Consider the following 20,815-nt stretch of genomic DNA (forward strand, 5'->3'; position numbering starts at 1 on the left):
ATTCGTGATACGGAAAAATTCACGAATGATTCGCGAATCATTCGCGAACTTACTAACTAGGGTTCTTACTATGGCAGCATGGCTAGTACAATCATGTACAAAGGATTAGTGAAACCTCAAAATATATAGAAGCTCAACCATTTATGGTCCGTGAGTCCGTGACTCATGTGATGTGACAATGTTTGTGCTTAAACAGTATCTATCTTGCAAAAACAAATGGTTTTTGTCCATTCTGATGGCTCCAGTTGGAAATTTTATTGCGATCCACGGCCACCATTTGCTCTCAAAGTCTCCCAAAGATGGAAGACAAATCGTGGCCGAAAATCAATCCATGGTTTACGCCGGCATCCAACTGTTTAGAATGATTCCTCAATTATCCTCTTCTTCCGTTGCACATTATCAAACCGTTTAGCCATTATTAACCCTTCTTCCGTTACACATTATCAAACCAAAATTACGGCAAAAATATTTATGGCCGTTACACATTATCAACCTTGGCCATGAATTCATTGTCAAAGTTAACAAGATTCTTCCACTACAGATCACTGGAGATCTCTTCCCCTAATTTTCCTCTTCCATTACCATATTATCGCCTGATATCTTCTCATTCTCTCCTTCATCTGCTCTAGAATTTGGGTTAAATAAGGCAACCAAAAAAAATTTTATTGGCGACATTGAAGACCCGTTAAAATTCCACATACGTTGCAAATGTTATACTACATAAACACCAACATAGGTCATCACCAACAAGTATTGGCGTTCTCTTTCAACACTGCCAGGTAATGGCCATTTTTTTCCTTAATTTTTTTTCAACTTTAGTTTTGATTTTGCCCATTTTTTTCCCTTTAATTCTTTTCAATTTTTGTTTGATTGGTTTAATTTAAGTTTCTAAGTTCATTGTTCAAGGGACTAAATTAGAAGGGTGTGACTTGAAGATTCTGAAGGTGTGATTAAGTTTCTTTTTTGAGTTTGGTAGACATATTTGGGGATTTCAATTTTTTTTTTTTAAATCAATTTTTACCTTAATTGTGTTTGATAGAATTCCTGAATGAGAAATGGCACTGCCGGTAAATCCTTTGTTTTTGCTGATGACAGAGCCTTAAATGTTGTTGTTTTGTGCTACTCGCATCTAGGGCTTCTATGTAGCAATTACAAGGTATAATTTTTGTTTCTGTCATTGCCATTTCTCTGCCCATTTTTTTTATTGGTTTTCGATACATTAATAGAGAATGTCTACTTTGATTTTGCAGCAGTTTCTTGGGAACTAATTGATATGCTTTAGTTAGTGTACTGAGATAGAAGTTTATAGACTCGAATTGACCAATTACTTAATAGATTGAAAAGTGTGGTTTGGTTAATATAGTAAATTTGAGTTTGTGGTCACAGCTCCAGAGATTCTGATTTTTAGTTGATTTTGTGTTCAATCAAAATGTGCCTTGCTTTCTTGGTATTGCGTTCTCATAATGACACAATTTTAGTTTCTTCATACCAGAGGTTACTGTAATTACCTTGATGACAAATTATGTGTGAGACAATTTTATGTTTTTCCTTGCGTCGATCGCGCACGGAATTTTGTGATTCTTTTTGTTGAAATACACCTCATTCTTCGGAATTTCCATGGTTTCGTTTTGCAGATTTCATACAACATGCCCTACTCCATATGTGAAGGTTACATGCTCAATTTCCGCCAGGTTCGTTGACCCATTTTTATTGTGTTGATCTACAAAAAAACATGGAAGGTACAGGTACATTATGGCTTCTCTAAAACTTTACTCATATATGCAAAACAGTTCAATGAAATTACAATTGGGGTCTAAACTTTAAGTTGAGTTTTGAACGGAAGAGCCCTATTCCCCATATCCGTATTTAAACTTAATGTTGATTTTTATAATGGCATAACTTTATAAATTCGTGGTCAAAATATTCTTTTGGAAAGTTTTAAGGTTATGTTGCATTTCTGTTACAAATTCAGAACGAGAAGTGGTAGAGTTATTTATATGCTTAGGTTGAGGTTATTCTTATTCAATTTGAATACTGGTGTTTGAGGTGATTTTTCGTATAGAGAAGATAACCCTTACGTGGAGAAGGATGCAATAGTGTTGCAGTAGAGGTAATGTTCAATGTATGTAATATGTAGAAGGTGTATTTTATTTCTGGCTCCAATCTTACTGAGTTATTGCAGGAGTGAGAGATAATGGCATTCATGGCCAAAAACAAAAAAAAATCTTATTGTAAAGTAGTGGAAGTAGTTTCCAGGAAAATAATCTATTGATTATCACTGGAGATTTTCTAGCGAAATTTAGAGTGGATATTTCTGCAAATAAGTTAGCCCCCAACTTCCTCAAGTTTGTAGCTGTTAATTTGTTTCATTTTTCAAGAAATTAACTTATACCAACAACTGATCAATCTCGGTTCCTAAATGTGAAATATTCCAAGCTTTGGATCCAACTTACGTTATTTGCAAATGAATCTAGGCCAATCAAAAATTATTCTGGGATGGATGGCGAGAAAGTAGGTGTCAAATGAATCTAGGTCAATCAAATATTAAGAAGACGTCGATTGTTTCTTTCAGATGGCATCTTTAGACATAAGATAACAAATGTTAAGCTTGGGTAATTCAACTGACAAAATAGGTTAAGATGTGATTTGATTAGTTATATATAATTGTATATTTTCCTATAACAACATAGCAATATGCGCGCTGGATAGCCAGTGAATTAAGTTCACCCCTTTTTGATGTCGTTAGCATCATCGCAAATAAGTGTTAATAATCTGGTAGCATGAATTTGAAATGACGACCGTCATAAAATTATATTATAACAACATAGCAATATGCGCGCTGGATAGCCAGTGAATTAAGTACACCCCTTTTTGATGTCGTTAGCATCATTGCAAATTAGTGAAGGGAAACCACAACGATTTTCTTCTGGATATATAATTTTAAATGAGATATGCCCTAAATAATGATCGTGTATGATCTTGCAGAGTCATTGTGGAATGATTATACCACAGCACAGGAAGTTACCACCTAGAAGGATCCCAGAATCTGCTTCTTTTTTATTCTTTTGTGTAGCATCTTGAACTGTTATCAGGTCATCCACATTGAGTCTGGATTACACTGGGATATACAACACTATGCCCGACAATTTGTGAACATTACACTTCCAACTAAAATGGTTTAGTGTTTATGCACTTGATCTATTTACTGCGTCAGTAGTACTTTTGATTAGCTGCATCAATACTAAGCTAATTTTGGTTAGACATCTACAAGATTTTCGAAATATCAACTTGCTTCTCTACAACTTCCATAATAAAGTAATGTGATAGGCATATATCCTTCATTCCCTTGTGTTGTTTTTTACATGTTATTTTTGGATGCATATTCTAAGAAAAATCTTGCTATCCATAGATATGGAATGTCCAGTACAGCATAGACCAGCATGATACCATGACAGTAATAGATTGATAAGCTTGAGAAATGCGAGCGAAGGAATGCATACATGGGTGACTGGTGGATATAGTGGAGAGAAGCTTCAACAATTCACAAGTCATTAGCCCCGGGCCAACCCAGGCAGCTTTTTTGGTATCATACTCGCACAAAGTTCGCCTTCTAAACCAGAGTTCTTTGGGAGAAATTTGGAAAGGACATCTACGATAACGTAAATTACAGTGGATTGCAAAATGCAACAGAAGAACGAATTCTAATTGTGGACTATATCTGATTGATAAAGTTATCCAGGAGGCCGTGTGAAGAGTTCAAAGACTTTAAAAATTCCGCAACCGTAGGGGAATTAGCATAGCTTAGTGGGAAGCCGATTCATATGAGAGCACCGACAACTGCAATTCGATACTTTGGAATTATGGTTACCCCAAACAGAGGGGAGGAGGCATACAACAAAATCAAAGATTCAGCATATAATAGTTGGGGAAGATTAATCTTTCTGAATGCAAGTGCCGGAGCGGACAAGACATTTCTATATAATATGTGGTCTCAGTAACCATGAACACAATTAATGCTTTCAAGAAATCATGAAAACAGTTAATCAGTCACCTTGAGCTTTTGTGTGATGGGCATTGTGGTGGAATCAACTACCTTGCACGTGGTGTAGGCAGCATATAATATTTAGAAACGAATTTGTTTTGCCTAGATTTGTTTCAATAATAAAATTATATAAAATTATGCTTCCATGTAACAACCATATACCGGCATGTTATTATACAAATGACAATCATGTAGCCAACGCCAATCGATGTATGCCCTCACGTTCATCCCTAATTCATTTGCTAATTGCTATGAAAGTTGAATTTCCAGTTAGGTGTGCTTGCCAAATTCTTAAGAAAAAAACTTATGGCCACATTAAAGATCTATAAAAAAATCAAAAATCATCAGCCCAGGACGTTACGGCACGGGTCTATACTAGTCTATCTTACAAAAACAAATGATTTTTGTAAAATCCGATGGTTGTGGATTAATTTTGTTAGGTGATCAACAGATTCTATTGCTATGGAAATGTTAGAAGAGTGAAGGATATAAATCGTGGCTCAGAATGCACCCTTCTTCTAAGCCATCAACAACGTACCAGATTCAACTTCTCCTCCTTTAATTTCCATTTGTTACTTCTCTCAAATCTAAGCTACCATTACTAGGATTTTATTGAGCTAATTCGGCTCCGGTTGTTCGTCCGTAACAGTAGAAATCATTATTACCTGGATTCATACCTGAATAATTAAATCAATTGCTCATACGTTACCAAAATAAAAGATACCCATTATCGACTACATAAACCAGGTTGGATCAGAACTGCAGAAGGTATTTCCATCATCGTCGAGAAATCTAGTTTGAAGCACAGAAGGTTGCCAATTTCTTTTGTTAAACTATGTTTCTTTTTCTGACTTCTTATAATTTTTGTAGGTCTCATTGTAAATTTTGTTCTCCACAACTGGAATTACTCTAAATCCCAAAATGATACGTGTTTTAGATTGGTATTTGAACGTTTTGATATTTGAATCTTGATTGTTTGTGGGATTTAGATTGTTTTTTGATTTGTTGAGTTGAATGTGGATTATGAATTTTTCTACAGTAGAAGGTATTAATAACATCGTTGCTAGAGATCTGACTTCACTCTCTAAACAAGATTTTGTGGACTATGATACATCTTACAACCAAAGATGTAATGGAGGTCTTATGTATTATGGGTTCCAGTTTATTTTTAAGAAGGATGGAATCGATGAAGATGACCCATACAAGGCTAAAGATGGCAAATGTAATGTGAACAACCAAGGTTAGTATCTAATGTGTATAAATTAGTACGTGACACACAAATGTATGTGGATCAAACTGAAAATACTTTGTTTACTTGGCATTTGAATTTGTCAATATTGTTCTCTCTTGATTACTGAAGTGCCATGGGAGACAAATTTATTTTATCAATTGATGTTGTCATCTTTAAACTGTCCTATGGTGCCGTCTACTACCTTACGAATGATCAGCATGTCCTATGGTGTGATGGTTCGTACATTATAATTTGGGCTTTATTGATCATCAGTCTGTTTTTGAATCTTATAGATCACATGTTTTGATTTGTACATAATCTGACACATCATATCCTAATTTCTTTTGGTGTCGTGATGGATTCTTGGTATGACTGACTTATCGTACACAAAAATTGGCTTATCTTTGTACGGATTTGTGTCCATGAGGGAGTAGAATATAGAGTTTTGACTTAAGTGCATCCTTATTGGATCTTATTTTGTATTTCTTGATTAAAAAAAAAGTTATACAGATCTGACGGGGTATAGACCAGTTAGGAAGTTTCACTGGTTTGATAGAAGCCATTTAAACATTTGCTTTATCATGTCCATATTATAGATCTATTATGCTCATTGTTCTATAATTTTCACACCAATTAAGTTTATTACTTTATTGAAATGAGCAAAACTATGATATTATGTGGAAAAATAATCCACCATAATTTGCACACCAGCTTTCACACAGTAATGCTATTAATGTTTTCATCCACTCCGTGGCCGAACCTGTTGATTTGGAGGCATATAGATGGAGATGTTTCTAGCAATAGAAATGGTTCCACAATAAGATTTTTTAAAATTAATTGTGATTGCTCTTTGGTTTGAGAAAACTTAGAATTTAAGCTATGGTTAAGTTAGTGTACACGACTATCAGACTCATTGGTTAAGTTTGCACTCTGTAATATTTTTTTACAGGTTCCAAGATAATCTGTCTTTTTGTTGTATTCCCTTCGTCGGTGCTTGGTTCAAACATCTAGCAAGGAAAAATATGAAGATGGAGAGCGATATATAGATATACTTAGTTTCATCACCCAGTTTTTTTGCTAGCTAGAATCCTTTTCTTTTATCATTGGGCTTATTCCATAAAGCATATTATTGAAAATGGTTTTTTGCAGGTCTTTTAGTAAGTAAAAGTCTGGATCAGATTACGGAACTGGGTGCATTGGGGTGATTCTTGGAGAGCAGAAGTGGCATAGTGTTGATTTGTTCCATCCAGCTTCTTTGATGCAATGGTAAGGTTATCTGGACATTAATATATAATTTTTGGTGTGTCGATGTAAAAACACTAACATTTGCTAAAAAATTCCTTGCCGACATAACATGTAATACGCTCATTTTGAATTTCATTTTGATTGTTTCATTTGATGTAAAAACACTAACATTTGCTAAAAAAATCCTTGCCGACATAACATGTAATACGCTCATTTTGAATTTCATTTTGATTGTTTCATGCATGTAATAGGACATTTATCGATCGTAAACGGGGTTCCGAAGAGGCAAAGTTTAATAATTGCAAGATAAAGACAATTAATTAAATATAAAATGGTTTTCTATAGGCTATGCCAACAGTCTGACATTGCTGATGTTACTCATATTTTTCAGTGGTCTCTTACTTTAACATGCTTTTCCGGGTCATTGTTAGCATTATATAGTACGTATTTACAGTTGTTTTGTAATTAACATTTGGGAATTACACTTATTAGTTGTTTTGTAATTAACATTTGGGTCGTTATCTTAAAGGCATCTGTCGTTTCGTTAGTTGAATTGCTTGGTTTCAATATAGGTTATTATCCTCTCAAATGACTCATCGTTCTCAAGGTTTCAGTCCGATAATGATCATTCTAATTAGACTATTGCTATCGATAATTAGACTTACGTAATTCATTGCAGTTATACCTTCATTGATGAAGACCTTGAACAAACCTATCCTCATTGTACCACATGGCAAAGGTGTGGATCTGTACAATTCGTTGATATATAATGTTTTTTTCTCCATTTTTAATAGATATATTCAGTAAAAGATGATGGTCCTTTAAACCATTGGCAGATTAACGTTGCATGCAGTAGTTTTTGTTGCTGGGATACGAAATTGGTCGAAATGAAAATTCGTTGATGGTGGTGCTTTTTTGGCGCTCACGGTAGATGGCTTCAACATTTACACTAAACGTGGTATATTATACGAAAAATTATCTGTAGGTATGTCATTATACGGAAAAAAATAGAATAGCATAATGTATTTTAACCTGTATTATTCTTTTGGATTAATATCTCAATATGCTATCATTTAAATGCAAGTTGGCAAATCGAGCCTTAAGTGTTCGTGTTTCTCCGGTTTGTAATATGTTGATATGTTTAAGCAAGGTGACTTCTTTTTTCTTCCTATCTACAAGTTTTGGTACCCTTCGTTGATTTTAGTGACCTATTTTATTTTATTTTTTGTATGCTTATATTCTTTGAACTAATTTCATACCGATGTTATGGTTGTTGATTTGCCATTTAGAGATTCGATTTGCATTTTTAATTTTCGTCTTCAAGCTTCAACAATCAGTGAATTAATTATGCGCTATCTTAATTTCCGACACAGATTGAAGGACTATTTTAATGTAACATGATCATATATAAATCATCTCTGAGCAACAATGCCATATAAAGTGTAATGGTGGATATAAGCCCAGTATTTGTATTGTTTTTTGTTGGTATCGAACTCTACATCAAAATTGCTGAGTAAAGTGGCAAGCACCGAAGAGTGTATTAACAACCCAGTATAAAGTAGTAAAAACAAGTGTATGTAAGAAAGATCGATTGTGCCTCATTTTTATTGTGAAAAAAAGAAGAAAGAAGAGAACATTACCCTTTTGTGTGAGTTAATAACTTCCTATTTTACAGTAACACCAACACAATCCAAGACTGTTACGGCACGGGTCATATTCTAGTACAAGTAAACGAAGAGAATGATTTATTCTATTCTAAATTCTAATGCAGAAATTTTCAAGCAAAAAGTCAAAGACTCCCAGCAAATATGAATAGCAAGTTATTGTGTAGTGTGTTTCATTGTAGGAATGTCAAACACTATGGGGGTAAGTAGGACTTTGGTTTCTACGTTCAATAAACCAAATGAGATGTAGGAGCGATCTTTTTTCGTTTGTTTCTCGTTTAATGCGGCCATGCAGGTGATGTAAAGGAACTCGCGTTCCAATTTCCTCTTTTTTTTGGGGATGCAATTCAAATTTCGTCTCTATAATATTTTTGCGTTGCATGATCGTGTTTTTTTTGTTATCCTAGATTTATTTGCTCTAATATGCAGCATTTTCCTAATCTTATTCTTGAGAGATTTGATAGATGTCTGATAAATCAAATAGTTGAACATTTATTTCCCGAACTTTATATTAAGGGCAATTCCTCATTTTGCTCCCATTATGGATACAACAAACATGAAAAGTGGATGGAAAGCCAACAAATTTGATGGTTTGTTGAGTGTCGGTCGTCATTAGCCACGTGCCTAATTTAGAACCACGCTGACGAGACAAAGCCGCTGGAAGGTAAAGGAAAACTACGCGGATTGTGTGAATCCGCCAGCGGGTAATCTTCAACCACTAACGGCTACATCTCAATTATATCATCCAATGACTCTTACTCTTTTCACTATAAATTCAACTCATTTCAAACTTAAAACTCACACCTTCTACATCTCTAACTCAAAATTTCACAATTTCATACCATCTCAATACTCACTTTTCCTTCATTTCAAGCACAACTACTCATATCATCTCAACCTATCAGGAAAAAAAACTCTAAAAGTCCCTTTCCTAACAAATATGGCATCTCAATCGCAACGATCACAACAACAAACGCAAAAATCACAACAACAAATGCAACAAATCACAACGAAGAAACACTAGAATTCGTGGTGTGAAGTATACGATGGATGAAGACGAATCAATTTGTAGGAATTATGTATTATTTATAGTAGATCAATGGTTGCCAGCAAGAAAAAAATACTTTTTATGGAAAGATTTTTCAAAAAATTTGTGAAGAAACTAGTAACATGAATAGTTGATGCCAATGGTTATCGCATTGTTTCCACGTTATTAGAAAAGGCGTTACTGAATATGTAGGTTTGACCATGAAAATATGACGCTCCAAACGAAGTGGTGAAGGTGAACCGGATATGGAGCGAAGATGTCGGGAAGAGTGGCAAAGATCCCACAAAATTGGTATCCAACATGAATCTCGTTTCACAATTCTAAAGGTGCTTAACATGTTTAATCCCTACTTGTTGGAAGGTAATCAAGTGTCGGCGAGATCACCACATGGTCCAATCTCGCAGGATTTTCAGAATGGTGGGCCCGTTTCTCACTGGAAGGAAATGTATCTCCATATGTTGGGTCTCCAAGTAGTCAAGAACAACACAACACAAATCTGGATGTTAATACCAACGTCAAGAGAAGAAGAGGAGGGGGTCAGAAAGCTGGAAAAGCAGCGAGAGACGCAACCCAAAGAGCAGCAGTAGAAGGAGGTTCAAACGAGTTCAACTATTCTGAGTACAAGGAATTCGTGATGAAGGTAAACAAGATAGAAACAGGGGCCATGGCATTGCGATAAGGCAACTTCGAAAAAGTCGTCTTTCGCGAGAACAAAACTACAGGGCTTTTAAGATGAACAAGCGACTCTCCTTGAACAATCCAACAACGAATGAACGACAACTTGCTCTATGGACCAAGGAAATGGATAAGGCGGAACAACAAGTCCCTGAACAACCTGGCCAGTATGACAACGGGAAAACGATGCCAATGCAAATAATGCCTCAGAAGAAGACGAAGATGAATACAACCTTTATTAGATGTAGCTAATTTTAATTTTTATTTAGTAGTTAAGTTTAATTTGAATGTAATGGTTTAGTTAAAATTACTTTTAATGTAAATACCTTAACTTTAAGTTTAAGTTTAGTCTCACTGCATTAAAATAAATTGAAAAACAAACAACATTACATATAACTAAAATTAACAACATAAAATTGAAAAACAACATCTATTCCCCCCACCCACCCCCACCCCGCATCGTTTCTTACTCCTTTTAAAGTCCAAAGGTTTGTATTTGGGTTTTCTCTTAGTTGTCCATAAAGTCCTTTATTTTGGATTTTGTCAGTGGCAAGTCTATATTCTCTTGTCAGACGGTCGTGCTGCACCACAAGCCTCGGCCTCAAATCTTCATCTAAAAAACTAGTCCAGATTGGATCACGTCTGGTACGTTTCCTCAATGACCATGTTATGCAGAATTATGCAATTCAGCATAATTTTGTTCATTTCTTGATGATCAAAAGCGTGTGCCAGCTCAGCTATGATGGCGAACTTCCTTATCAGTATGCCAAAAGCGCGTTCAACATTCTTCCTGCACTTCATTTGTTGGCGGTCATAGTACTTCATAACCTTCTCAGTCGTCGGTCGACAACATGTCTGACTATAATCTTGAACCATAATTGACCATTCTGGATAGAGCTCGTCTACTAGATAATACCCTGAGTGTATTCATGACCGTTGATGGTGAAATTACAGTGCGACGCGATCCCATGCTTAAGATCTTCAAACAATGGTGACTTATGCAAACGTCAAGATCGTCATTTGAACCTAGGAGTCCAAAAAAAAACATGCCAAGACCAATAATCATAAGTAGTCTAAGCTTCCAAAATTACATTTGGTTTTGGGTAATGACCCTTATATTGACATGCCCATTTAATCGGACACGCATGTCATGTCCAGTGCATGTAGTCAAGACTGCCTAGCATTCCTCGAAAACCCCTTGTGGTGTTTCCGGCAGTGATTCTTTGAACATGTTCCTGAGTAGGCTTTCTTTAAAAAGTAGGACCAAAATGCTCGAATATTGTTTCACAAAACAATTTGAGATACCTAAAAGCGGTTGTTTGCCAAGACATATGTAGTCATTTGTGGAATCCACTGGTACGTCGTAACATACTATATGGAGGGAGGCAGTGACCTTTTGTTCAAGACTAAATCCTCGTACATGTCGTGCATCATACTGATAATTAAATAAAGGTTGTACCTGACAAAGCTCGGCAATAATCCTTTGCGCCAAGTTGAGGCCCATGTGGAATCGACGCTGAAAATCCTCATCGGAATAGACACATCCATGATTAAAATAATCATGCATCATCTTGTCATAGTAAAAATGTCGATCTCGCCACGTCCATGTTATGGTCATAACTTCATGTGGGTCTAACGGCTTTGGTATCATCCCTTATTGTAATTGTAACATCAAATTTCGCCTCCTTCTATCTTGAATTGCGTCTTGATCCATTTGACACAAAAACTCTATACACATTTCTTCATTTTCTTCATACAAGGCCTCATCCATCTTTATATCTTCCTGAGATGAACCAAAATCATGATTCATGGTTGAATATTGAAAGCGATTGAAATTGAGAGAAAATTGATTGGATGTAGGGGTGTACATCGGGCCGGGCAGGCCAGCCCAAGCCCGATTGTAGCACAGGACGGGCCAGACAGGCTCGTAGTCCTTACTACCCATTAAGTTTAACAGGCCAGGCTGGGCCGGGTAATAGCAAAAATTTAGTGCCCATGGCCAGTCCATACCCATGAAACAATACATGCCAGAACAAGTCGGGTCAAGCAGGCCTCGGGCCCAAGAGATAGTTCACAAATTAAAAAAGAATATAGTTTAGTTTTTTTTTTTGCTTGATGATTGATGATACATCTCTAACTCGTTCATATGATAGTTCAAGCAATTCATATTCAATACTGTGAAATATAAGTCCAAATTTTCTTCAACCTCAATAATTTGTCCAAACTTGAAATTTAATTCCTAGTGAAATCCATCACACCGCTAGAAAACTTTATTTCATGTTATCGGACAGTCGAGTCGGGTAAATAAACAGGCTACCGGGCAGGCAAACAGGCCGGGCTCCAATTTTTGAAAAAAATACCCGGGTCCGCCCACTTATAATTATCGGGCAGGCCGGGAAAGCCCATGGGCTCCTTCGGACCCGGGCGGTACACAGCAGGTCGCAGGCTTCCGGGCATTTTGTACACCCCTAATTGGATGAAAGATTATTGTGAATTTGGGAGATCAAACTCGAGTAGTATTTATTGGTAGGGTTGTCAATGGATAAAAATCCGTCGGATATTGGCAATACCGATAAGGTTAAGGTAAAGGGTTATCGGATATCCGGTATCCGATAATATCCGTCGGAATTCAAAAATTCAATATCGATAAGGTTAAGGATAAGCTATCGGATATCGGATATTATTCCATTAATTTCCGTAATCTACTCATGATACAAAAAACTTCCAATAATTTCCGTTAATATTCAATAATTTCCGATAATTTCCGTTAACATTCGATAATTTCCGATATTTACTTAGGAGAGACGTAATCAAATGGCTAAAGAGTAAACCTAAAGGGTATTAGGTATCGAAAATTTCCGAAAATTTTATGACATAGTTATACACTAACGGTATCGGATATTAACCTAACGGAAACTCCCTTAACCGGTACCGTTATGTTAATAAACGGATATCTGTTACGTTAAGGTTATCGGATATCGGATAGTCGTTATGTCGGATATTAACCTAACGGAATCCGGATGTTCAGAAACGGATACCGGATATCGAATATCCATTGACAGCCCTATTTATCGGGTTAGAAAATTAGTCGTTCCGGTATCGTTTAAAAGTAGTCGTTCGATGTTAGAGCATTGCTCGGCAAAACTCACAAGTGTTGTTATATCAAGCTTGTTGTCAAATTTAGTTGTCAAAACTATATCTTTATTTCTAGTCTACAATTAGTTAAGTCGTTGTCTAGGATAGTGGAGTTGAGAAACGAACCAGTCATCATTTGCGTTATACCATTTGAAGGCGAAGATCAACCGAAGCTTTTGGAGAACTTCATCAACAAAAGGTAAGTGAAGACCAAACCACCTATTTCTCAAGTTATATTCGCTTTTCTATCTTGAGACAATTATCGCATAAATAATTAGACTAGATTTCATAGACAAGAATTTCGAGTCGAGAACTAATTATTTAGTTCACGAATTACGCGAAATATAATGACTAAGCTTAATGAGCATTTGTTCATATATACTTGATCAAATTCGGTGGAGAACAATTTATGGCTCAGAACCAAATCATGATTCAAGTTAATAATTCGAAAATAGCCTGGAACAGTGATATGTGTCATTGATATTATTTAGGAATGTCTCAAATCGATTTAGAGAAATATAGAACTACTATATTCGGAATACAAGACAATGTTATCAGTCTTAATTACAAACTGAGAAAACTGTTATATGTTTGAAGCCGTATTACATGTATTCATACACGTAGCGGAGTAGCTATATATGTAAATAAGATTCAAAGCTTTCATCTAACGGTGAATATTGTTTGCTTGGTTTCAAAGATATCTTAGCTTAAACCTAAAGCAACCTAGGTTTGAAGTCTATATAAGGGGAACTCTTGGCAACTGGGATCTTTGAATCCTGACACTACTTTTTGGTGTGTCCTAGTTGTATCTAGAGTCTTCCTCTCCATAAACCCTTCTAGGGTTTAGTGACTACAAAGACTTCATTGGGATTCATGAAGCCAGGTTCAGTTATCTTTTATCTTGATAACTTGAGTATCCAGATCTTGATTGTTTGTAGAGCCTTGCTCAATTAATCAAGATAAATAGTAATCAAAAAAGTCTCTTCATCTCATACTTTGTTGATTCCGCAAGTTTTATACTTGTGAGGTGAATAAAATCTAGGCTGCACTTCGGTCGGGTTGCATAAGTCCGGATTTTGAGGATAGCCAGACTCTTGTCTAAGTTGCTATCGATTTCCATCACCTGGATCTATCGTTTGATTTGATCATCTGCTTAGATCATAAATCAGGAAAGTAATAATAGGCTTAATCTGTGGGAGGAAGATTTGTTTTAAAGTCTTCAACTGAGTTTAAGCAACTCTTAATTGGTGTGAGACCGTCTAAGGGAATCAATTTCTCGGAGTCCTATTGGGATTCAAGAAGCGTAAGGAGCGCAACTGTACCAGAATCAGTGGGAGACTGAATTCGGGCTCAACTACATTCCAGATCGAAGTTAATTGGTTGTAGTCTAGTGTCTGTAGCGGCTTAATACAGTTTGGTGTTCAATCTGGACTAGGTCCCGAGATTTTTCAGCATTTGCAGTTTCCTCGTTAACAAAATTTATGGTGTTTGTGTTATTTCTTTTTCCGCATTATATTGTTTATCTTTATAGTTAAATATCACAGGTTGTGCGTTGATAAATAACATTATCTGTGTGAGGCAGATTTGTTTTAAAGTCTTAAAATGAGTTTAAGCAACTCTTAGTTGGTGTGAGACCGTCTAAGGGAATCAATTGCTTGGAGTCCTGTCGGGATTCAAGAAGCGTAAGGAGCGCAAATGTACCTGAATCAGTGGGAGACTGAGTTCGGGCTCAACTACATTCCAGACCGAAGTTAATTGGTAGTAGGCTAGTGTCTGTAGCGGCTTAATACAGTTTGGTGTTCAATCTGGACTAGGTCCCGGGATTTTTCTGCATTTGCAGTTTCCTCGTTAACAAAATTTCTGGTGTCTGTGTTATTTCTTTTTCCGCATTATATTGTTTATCTTTGAAAAAGCGGGTCTATAACAACCACACCCAATACTTCTCTTAGCAATATGTATGGACAAACTCCAATATACTTTCTAGAGAATCAACTAGACAGTCAGACTCAATCTAGATAAAAAGTATATCAAAGAGTTTATATCTCAATCTCTCGATTTGATATATACTCAAGCAAATAGAAATTTGCGAGTCTTTATGAAATTCTAGAGAGATAACTTGGATGGTACCAAAGACCAATATCCAAGTGTCAATCAATTTAAATCAACAACCAAAAGGTCGAATATTCTAATTGATTGAAAAACGCACAACCTGTGATATTTCAATTATATAACAAAATATAATGCGGAAAAGAAATAACACAGACACCAAAATTTTGTTAACGAGGAAACCGCAAATGCAGAAAAACCCCGGGACCTAGTCCAGATTAAACACACACTGTATTAACTCGATACAGACACTAGCCTACTCCAAATTAACTTCGGTATGGACTGTAGTTGAACCCCAATCAATATCACACTTATCCAAGGTACAGTTATGTTCCTACGCCTCTGATCCCAGCAGGATGCTACGTACTTGATTCCCTTAGCTGATCTCACCCACAACTAAGAGTTGCTACGACCCAAAGTCGAAGACTTTAATAAACAAATCTGTATCACACAGAAAAGTAAACGGTAATAGATAAATCCGTCTCCCACGAATATACCTACGAGTTTTGTTCCGTCTTTTGATAAATCAAGGTGAACAGAAACCAATCAATAGACCAGTCTTATATTCCCGAAGAACAGCCTAGTATTATTGATCATCTCATAATAATCTTAATCGACGAAGCGAAAAAAATATTGTGGAATCACAAACGATGAGACGAAGTGTTTGTGATTACTTTTATATCTTGCCTATCGGAGATATAAAATCTCGAGCCAATTATTACAATCGTACTCGTAACGATAGAAGATGCAAGATCAGATCACATAACTACAAGAAAAGTAGTATCGGTCTGGCTTCACAATCCCAATGAAGTCTTTAAGTCGTTAACCTGGTTTTAGAAGAAGAAACCAAATGTTAAAGGAGAATCGACTCTAGTTATGCAACTAGTATCACACTAAGGTGTGGGGATTAGGTTTCCCAGTTGCTAGAGTTCTCCCTTATATAGTTTTCAAATCAGGGTTTGCAATCAATGTTAGATTGGTAACAAAGCATTCAATATTCACCGTTAGATGAAAACCTGATTAGATTCAAGATAATATTTATCAACCGTTGGATCGAAAACTTAGCTTGTTACACACAAATGAAATGTCCAATTTTGGGTTTACGAACCGTTCCCAAACATTAACATTTGTTGGTTCAACAATAGTTAACCAAATGGTTAGCCATATGATTACTCTCATATCAACCATATTTTTTTTCACCATAACTAGTTCAAATGACTCAAATGAACTAGTTAGAGAGTTTTTCGATTGCTTAGATCTTATGTAACTACATAAGACATAATCGAAGCACAAAAGGTTCACTCGAATCGGTTCATGAACTTTATAGCCACGGTTTGCAAAAGCATTCCTTAGTTTAAATAAATATGAGTTCAAGAACAACCGGTTTTAGATATAACCTGCCCAAGTTCACAGACTGGGTTCGCGGACTTAAGCTCATGGAAGGAGTTCACAAACTCCAGCAGAAATTCTCGGGTCGAGAACTTCCGCCAGTTCGCGGACTTGGCTCACGCCACTTCCATTTCTCTTGATCAACAAAGTTCGCAAACTTTGGTTCAAGGAATAAGGACTTATACATATATGTGTTTCCACGACAATGCTTATATTCTACCAATGGTTACGTAATCTAAACTCTCATTTCAATCATTGAAACATTCTTAGAGGACGGATATAGCCGTTATTCACAGACCATTTTTCGTCAGAGCAATTTTCAAAGTGATTGAAACATAACATGACTTTCGTCACTAGGTAAAGATGAATTCGGCTAAAGCGAAAGCTTACCAACACATATTTCGAGAAATAGATAGGCGAGATAAACTAGGCTCGAAATAACAAATGTGCATAATGAAAGTCTATATATCAAAATGACTTTTGTCTCAAGAGTAGGAGATAGAATAGATAGACTTTTGAATTACAGATAAGCTCAAGTCTCCACATACCTTTTAGTCGATGAAGATCCACCAGTTCCTTGAGTAGTTCTTCGTATTGTATGATGATTGCATGGAGTTCTTGAGCTCAACTACACATTTTCTATCCTAGTCCGAGACCTTTAGCTATGTAGGCTAGAAATCAAGACTTATAGTTTTGATCACTAACATTGACAAACATGCTTGAGATAGAAACGCATGCGAGTTCGACCGAGCAATGCTATAACAATCTTTATAATTGAAACATCACAGGTTGTGCGTTGATCAATCACATTATCTTAGTCCAACTTTGTTAGTTGGATAAGGCTTGATTGATCTTTGGACATTGGTCTTTGGTACCGTCCAAGAACTCTTTTTGTAGTAAGGTTCGCGGTTTTGATTCTGTAAACGTTCTAACAACAAGAGAGAGAGATATATAACTCTAGGCACTTTCCTTGATTGAGTTTTTACTATCAAAGTTGTGTTAATTTTGTCCATATAGATTTCCTAAGAAAACGTTGGTGGTGTATTTTGGTACCCCCGACGTTTTTAGTTTGCGGACTGGGTAAACCCACCAGAGGATCTATGTCGACCGCGCGGTCTTTTTTAATCCGCGCGTCTGATGTCCATCCGCCTACTACATTTTCCATAGTGCAAAAACCAGTTTGCTCGTCCACCTGGCTCAACAAATTTCTTTTGTTGTCATTTGCCATAGGAATTCCCCTAATAATTTTCCTAGAGACTCTTCTGATCATTGTCCGATGCATATTGGTTTTAGTTTGGAAGATATTTGTATGCCTAAGTGAAAAAGCGGGGGTCTAACAACCACACCCAATATTTCGCTTACCAATATGTATGGGTTAACTTCAATATACTTTTAAGAGAATCAACTAGTCAGTCAGACTCAATCTTAATAAAAGTATATCAAAGAGTTATATCTCACTTTCTCGATTCAATACTTACTCAAGCAAATAGAAATCTGCGAGTCTAATTGAATACAAGAGAAACTACTTGAACGGTACCAAATTTCAATGTTCAAGGATCAATAAATTTCAATCAACAACCAAAGGTTGGATTTCCCAATTGATCGATTCAACGCACAACCTATGATATTTCAATTATATAACAAAATATAATGCGGAAAAGAAATAACACAAACGGAGACCGCAAATGCAGAAAAACCCCGGTACCTAGTACAGATTGAATACACACTGTATTAAGGCGCTACAGACACTAGCCTACTACAAACTAACTTCGATATGGAATGTAGTTGAACCCAAATCAATCTCAGACTGATCCAAGGTACAGTTGCGCTCCTTACGTCTCTGATCCCAGCAGGATACTACGCACTTGATTCCCTTAGATGATCTCACCCACAACTAAGAGATGCTACGACCCAAAGTCGAAGACTTTAATAAACAAATATGTATCACATAGAAAAGTGTACGGTAATAGATAAATTTGTCTCCCACAGAAATACCTACGAGTTTTTGTTCCGTCTTTTGATAAATCAAGGTGAACATGAACCAATTGATAACCGGGACTTATTATCAAGATGATAAACAGACAAAAGATAGTTAGAGGAAGAACCTTCTCCATTATTTGTAGCTTTCACTTTCTTCACCCTTGAGGAAGAGATCCCTTTACACAGATACACACTAAATATTTCGATTGCATCCCTACTTGTGGTTCCTCTAGTTACAGGAGCCATGAAACTGTATCTTGTAGGGAAAAAAGAAGACTACAGACGATTATAAATAGACTTATGAACGCCCAAACCCTTGAAGAATGTAGAACAAGTCTTCCATGGTTTAATGATCCATTATCTATAACATTAGGAGAATATTTTATTAACAAAAATAAGGAACGTATAAATACACCACTTGAGCCACATAGACGCAACCCTCATTTTCTGAAGTTAAAGATGAGGATGCGAACGTCACTGGTATTAGAAAGTGATGACGTGATCCAAATGCTCCCCTCTTTCACCACATAGTGGTTTACCAAGGTTTGTATAAACATATTTCTTACCTCTTCCGACTCTAGAAGCACTGGTTTTAGGAAAACCACATTGATTATCCAAATTCATCTTTCGCATGTTCTCTTGAAGTTTGGAAATTCTTTTGTTGTTCCTTTTGAATCTCCAACACGTACTTTGAACATGGCTTGCATTTCCACAAAACGAACAAATCAATAAAGATTCTTTGTCGTGTTGAGTTGCCTTTTGTTTATTACAACCATCAACCTTCATTATTTCATGATCAACATGAACAATGGAGTTGATTACGCCTGCAGTTTTGCTTTTAAATCCTAAACCATTTGTGTTTCCAAAGGGCATTGCTGAAATTTAGTCAGAACTTCCAAATAATCTCTGCAGATCATCCTTAAGAGTATTAATCTCTTTTTCCTTCAGATCCATGGTTCTGGTGAGTTTGTCACTAAGACAGTCCATCTCAAGATTTTTCACCTGGATTAATGATTCAAGTTTCTTTAATGAAGCTTTTAATTGAAGATTTTCTTGAAGAACCTCTCTATTCAAGAATTCAAAAATCTCTGTGTCAGACTCAAGTTCTGAATCATAAATTGAGTAGGTGGATGTTTCTGCTGCAAGAGCTGAAGGTCCATTACATCCATCAGACGTATCCACGACATTGACACCTAAGAAAGATTCTCCATCTATTGAATCATCTGAAGCAAAAACTGACAAAAGACGTTTATCACATCTATTGCTCCTTTTTACAAATTCTTTGATCCTTTCTGTTATCAGTGATTTATCAAAACCAATATCATTGGAATAACATTCATCAGCCCAAGACAAGTTAGAGGCTTTACTCATGTTGGAAACTGCATTGAATGCAGATGCTCTAACAAAATTTTGATCAAGAATTTTTAACTTTCCAACAAGAGTATATCTGGAAAGATTATCAAGGTTATTTCCCTCAACGATGGCATGCTTCTTAGAATCGTATCTAGATGGCAGCGATCTGAGAATTTTCATCACAATATCCTTTTCAGGAATGGTCTTACCCAATGCAAAAGATGCATTAACAATTTCAGACACTTTGTGATTAAACTCATCAAATGGTTCTTCATCTCCCATACGAAGGTTTTCCCAATCAGAATTTAGGTTTTGAAGCCTAGCTTCTTTCTCACTGGTTTTTCCTTCAAATACGGTTTCTAAGATATCCCATGCTTCTTTAGACTTAGTGCACGTAGTCACATGGTGCTGAAAATCTGGGGTAATGGCATGTATGATAGCATTTAAGCCGTCAGAATTTTGTTTTGCAGCAAGAATTTCTTCTAGACTATATCTACCAATATCCTTAGGTATAAATACATCGTCTTCTGTATTTACCGGAGGATCATAGTCATTAACAACACGTACCCATGTTTTAAAATCACGAGCTTGAAGAAAAGCACGCATAGCAATTTTCCACCATAAGTAGTTTGATCCATCGAAGAATGGTGGTACGTTTATGGAGATAGAATTCCTGTTCATAGAGTCAGATCGCTACAAACACAGACTTGTAAGGTCTTTAAACGTGTTTGCCTGCTCTTATACCAATTGAAAAAGCGGGGGTCTAACAACCACACCCAATATTTCGCTTAGCAATCTGTATGGACTAACTCCAATATACTTTTAAGATAATCAACTAGTCAGTCAGACTCAATCTTAATAAAAGTATATCAAAGAGTCATATCTCACTTTCTCGATTCAATACTTACTCAAGCAAATAGAAATCTGCGAGTCTAATTGAATACAAG

The 20,815-nt window shown here is 36.2% G+C and overlaps 1 protein-coding gene across 1 annotated transcript; it reads left to right on the forward strand.

The window, feature by feature from the left end:
* The first annotated feature begins 5,065 nt into the window (after nt 1-5,065).
* LOC113296031 lies at nt 5,066-9,909 on the forward strand. The gene is made up of 2 exons (XM_026544371.1): nt 5,066-5,282; nt 9,635-9,909. Exons 1-2 carry the CDS (start codon nt 5,066-5,068, stop codon nt 9,907-9,909), a joined length of 492 nt encoding a protein of 163 aa, XP_026400156.1.
* The last annotated feature ends 10,906 nt before the right edge of the window (nt 9,910-20,815 follow it).

The sequence above is a fragment of the Papaver somniferum genome, chromosome 7, assembly GCF_003573695.1.
Source record: "Papaver somniferum cultivar HN1 chromosome 7, ASM357369v1, whole genome shotgun sequence".
NCBI lineage: Eukaryota > Viridiplantae > Streptophyta > Magnoliopsida > Ranunculales > Papaveraceae > Papaver > Papaver somniferum.

Bases quoted from the DNA above. Each gene is read 5' to 3' on its own strand.
- LOC113296031 (XM_026544371.1), top strand. From the start codon at position 5,066: ATGAATTTTTCTACAGTAGAAGGTATTAATAACATCGTTGCTAGAGAT. The intron at 5,283-9,634 runs GTTAGTATCTAA...CCAATCTCGCAG, and splicing joins ATGTAATGTGAACAACCAAG to GATTTTCAGAATGGTGGGCC.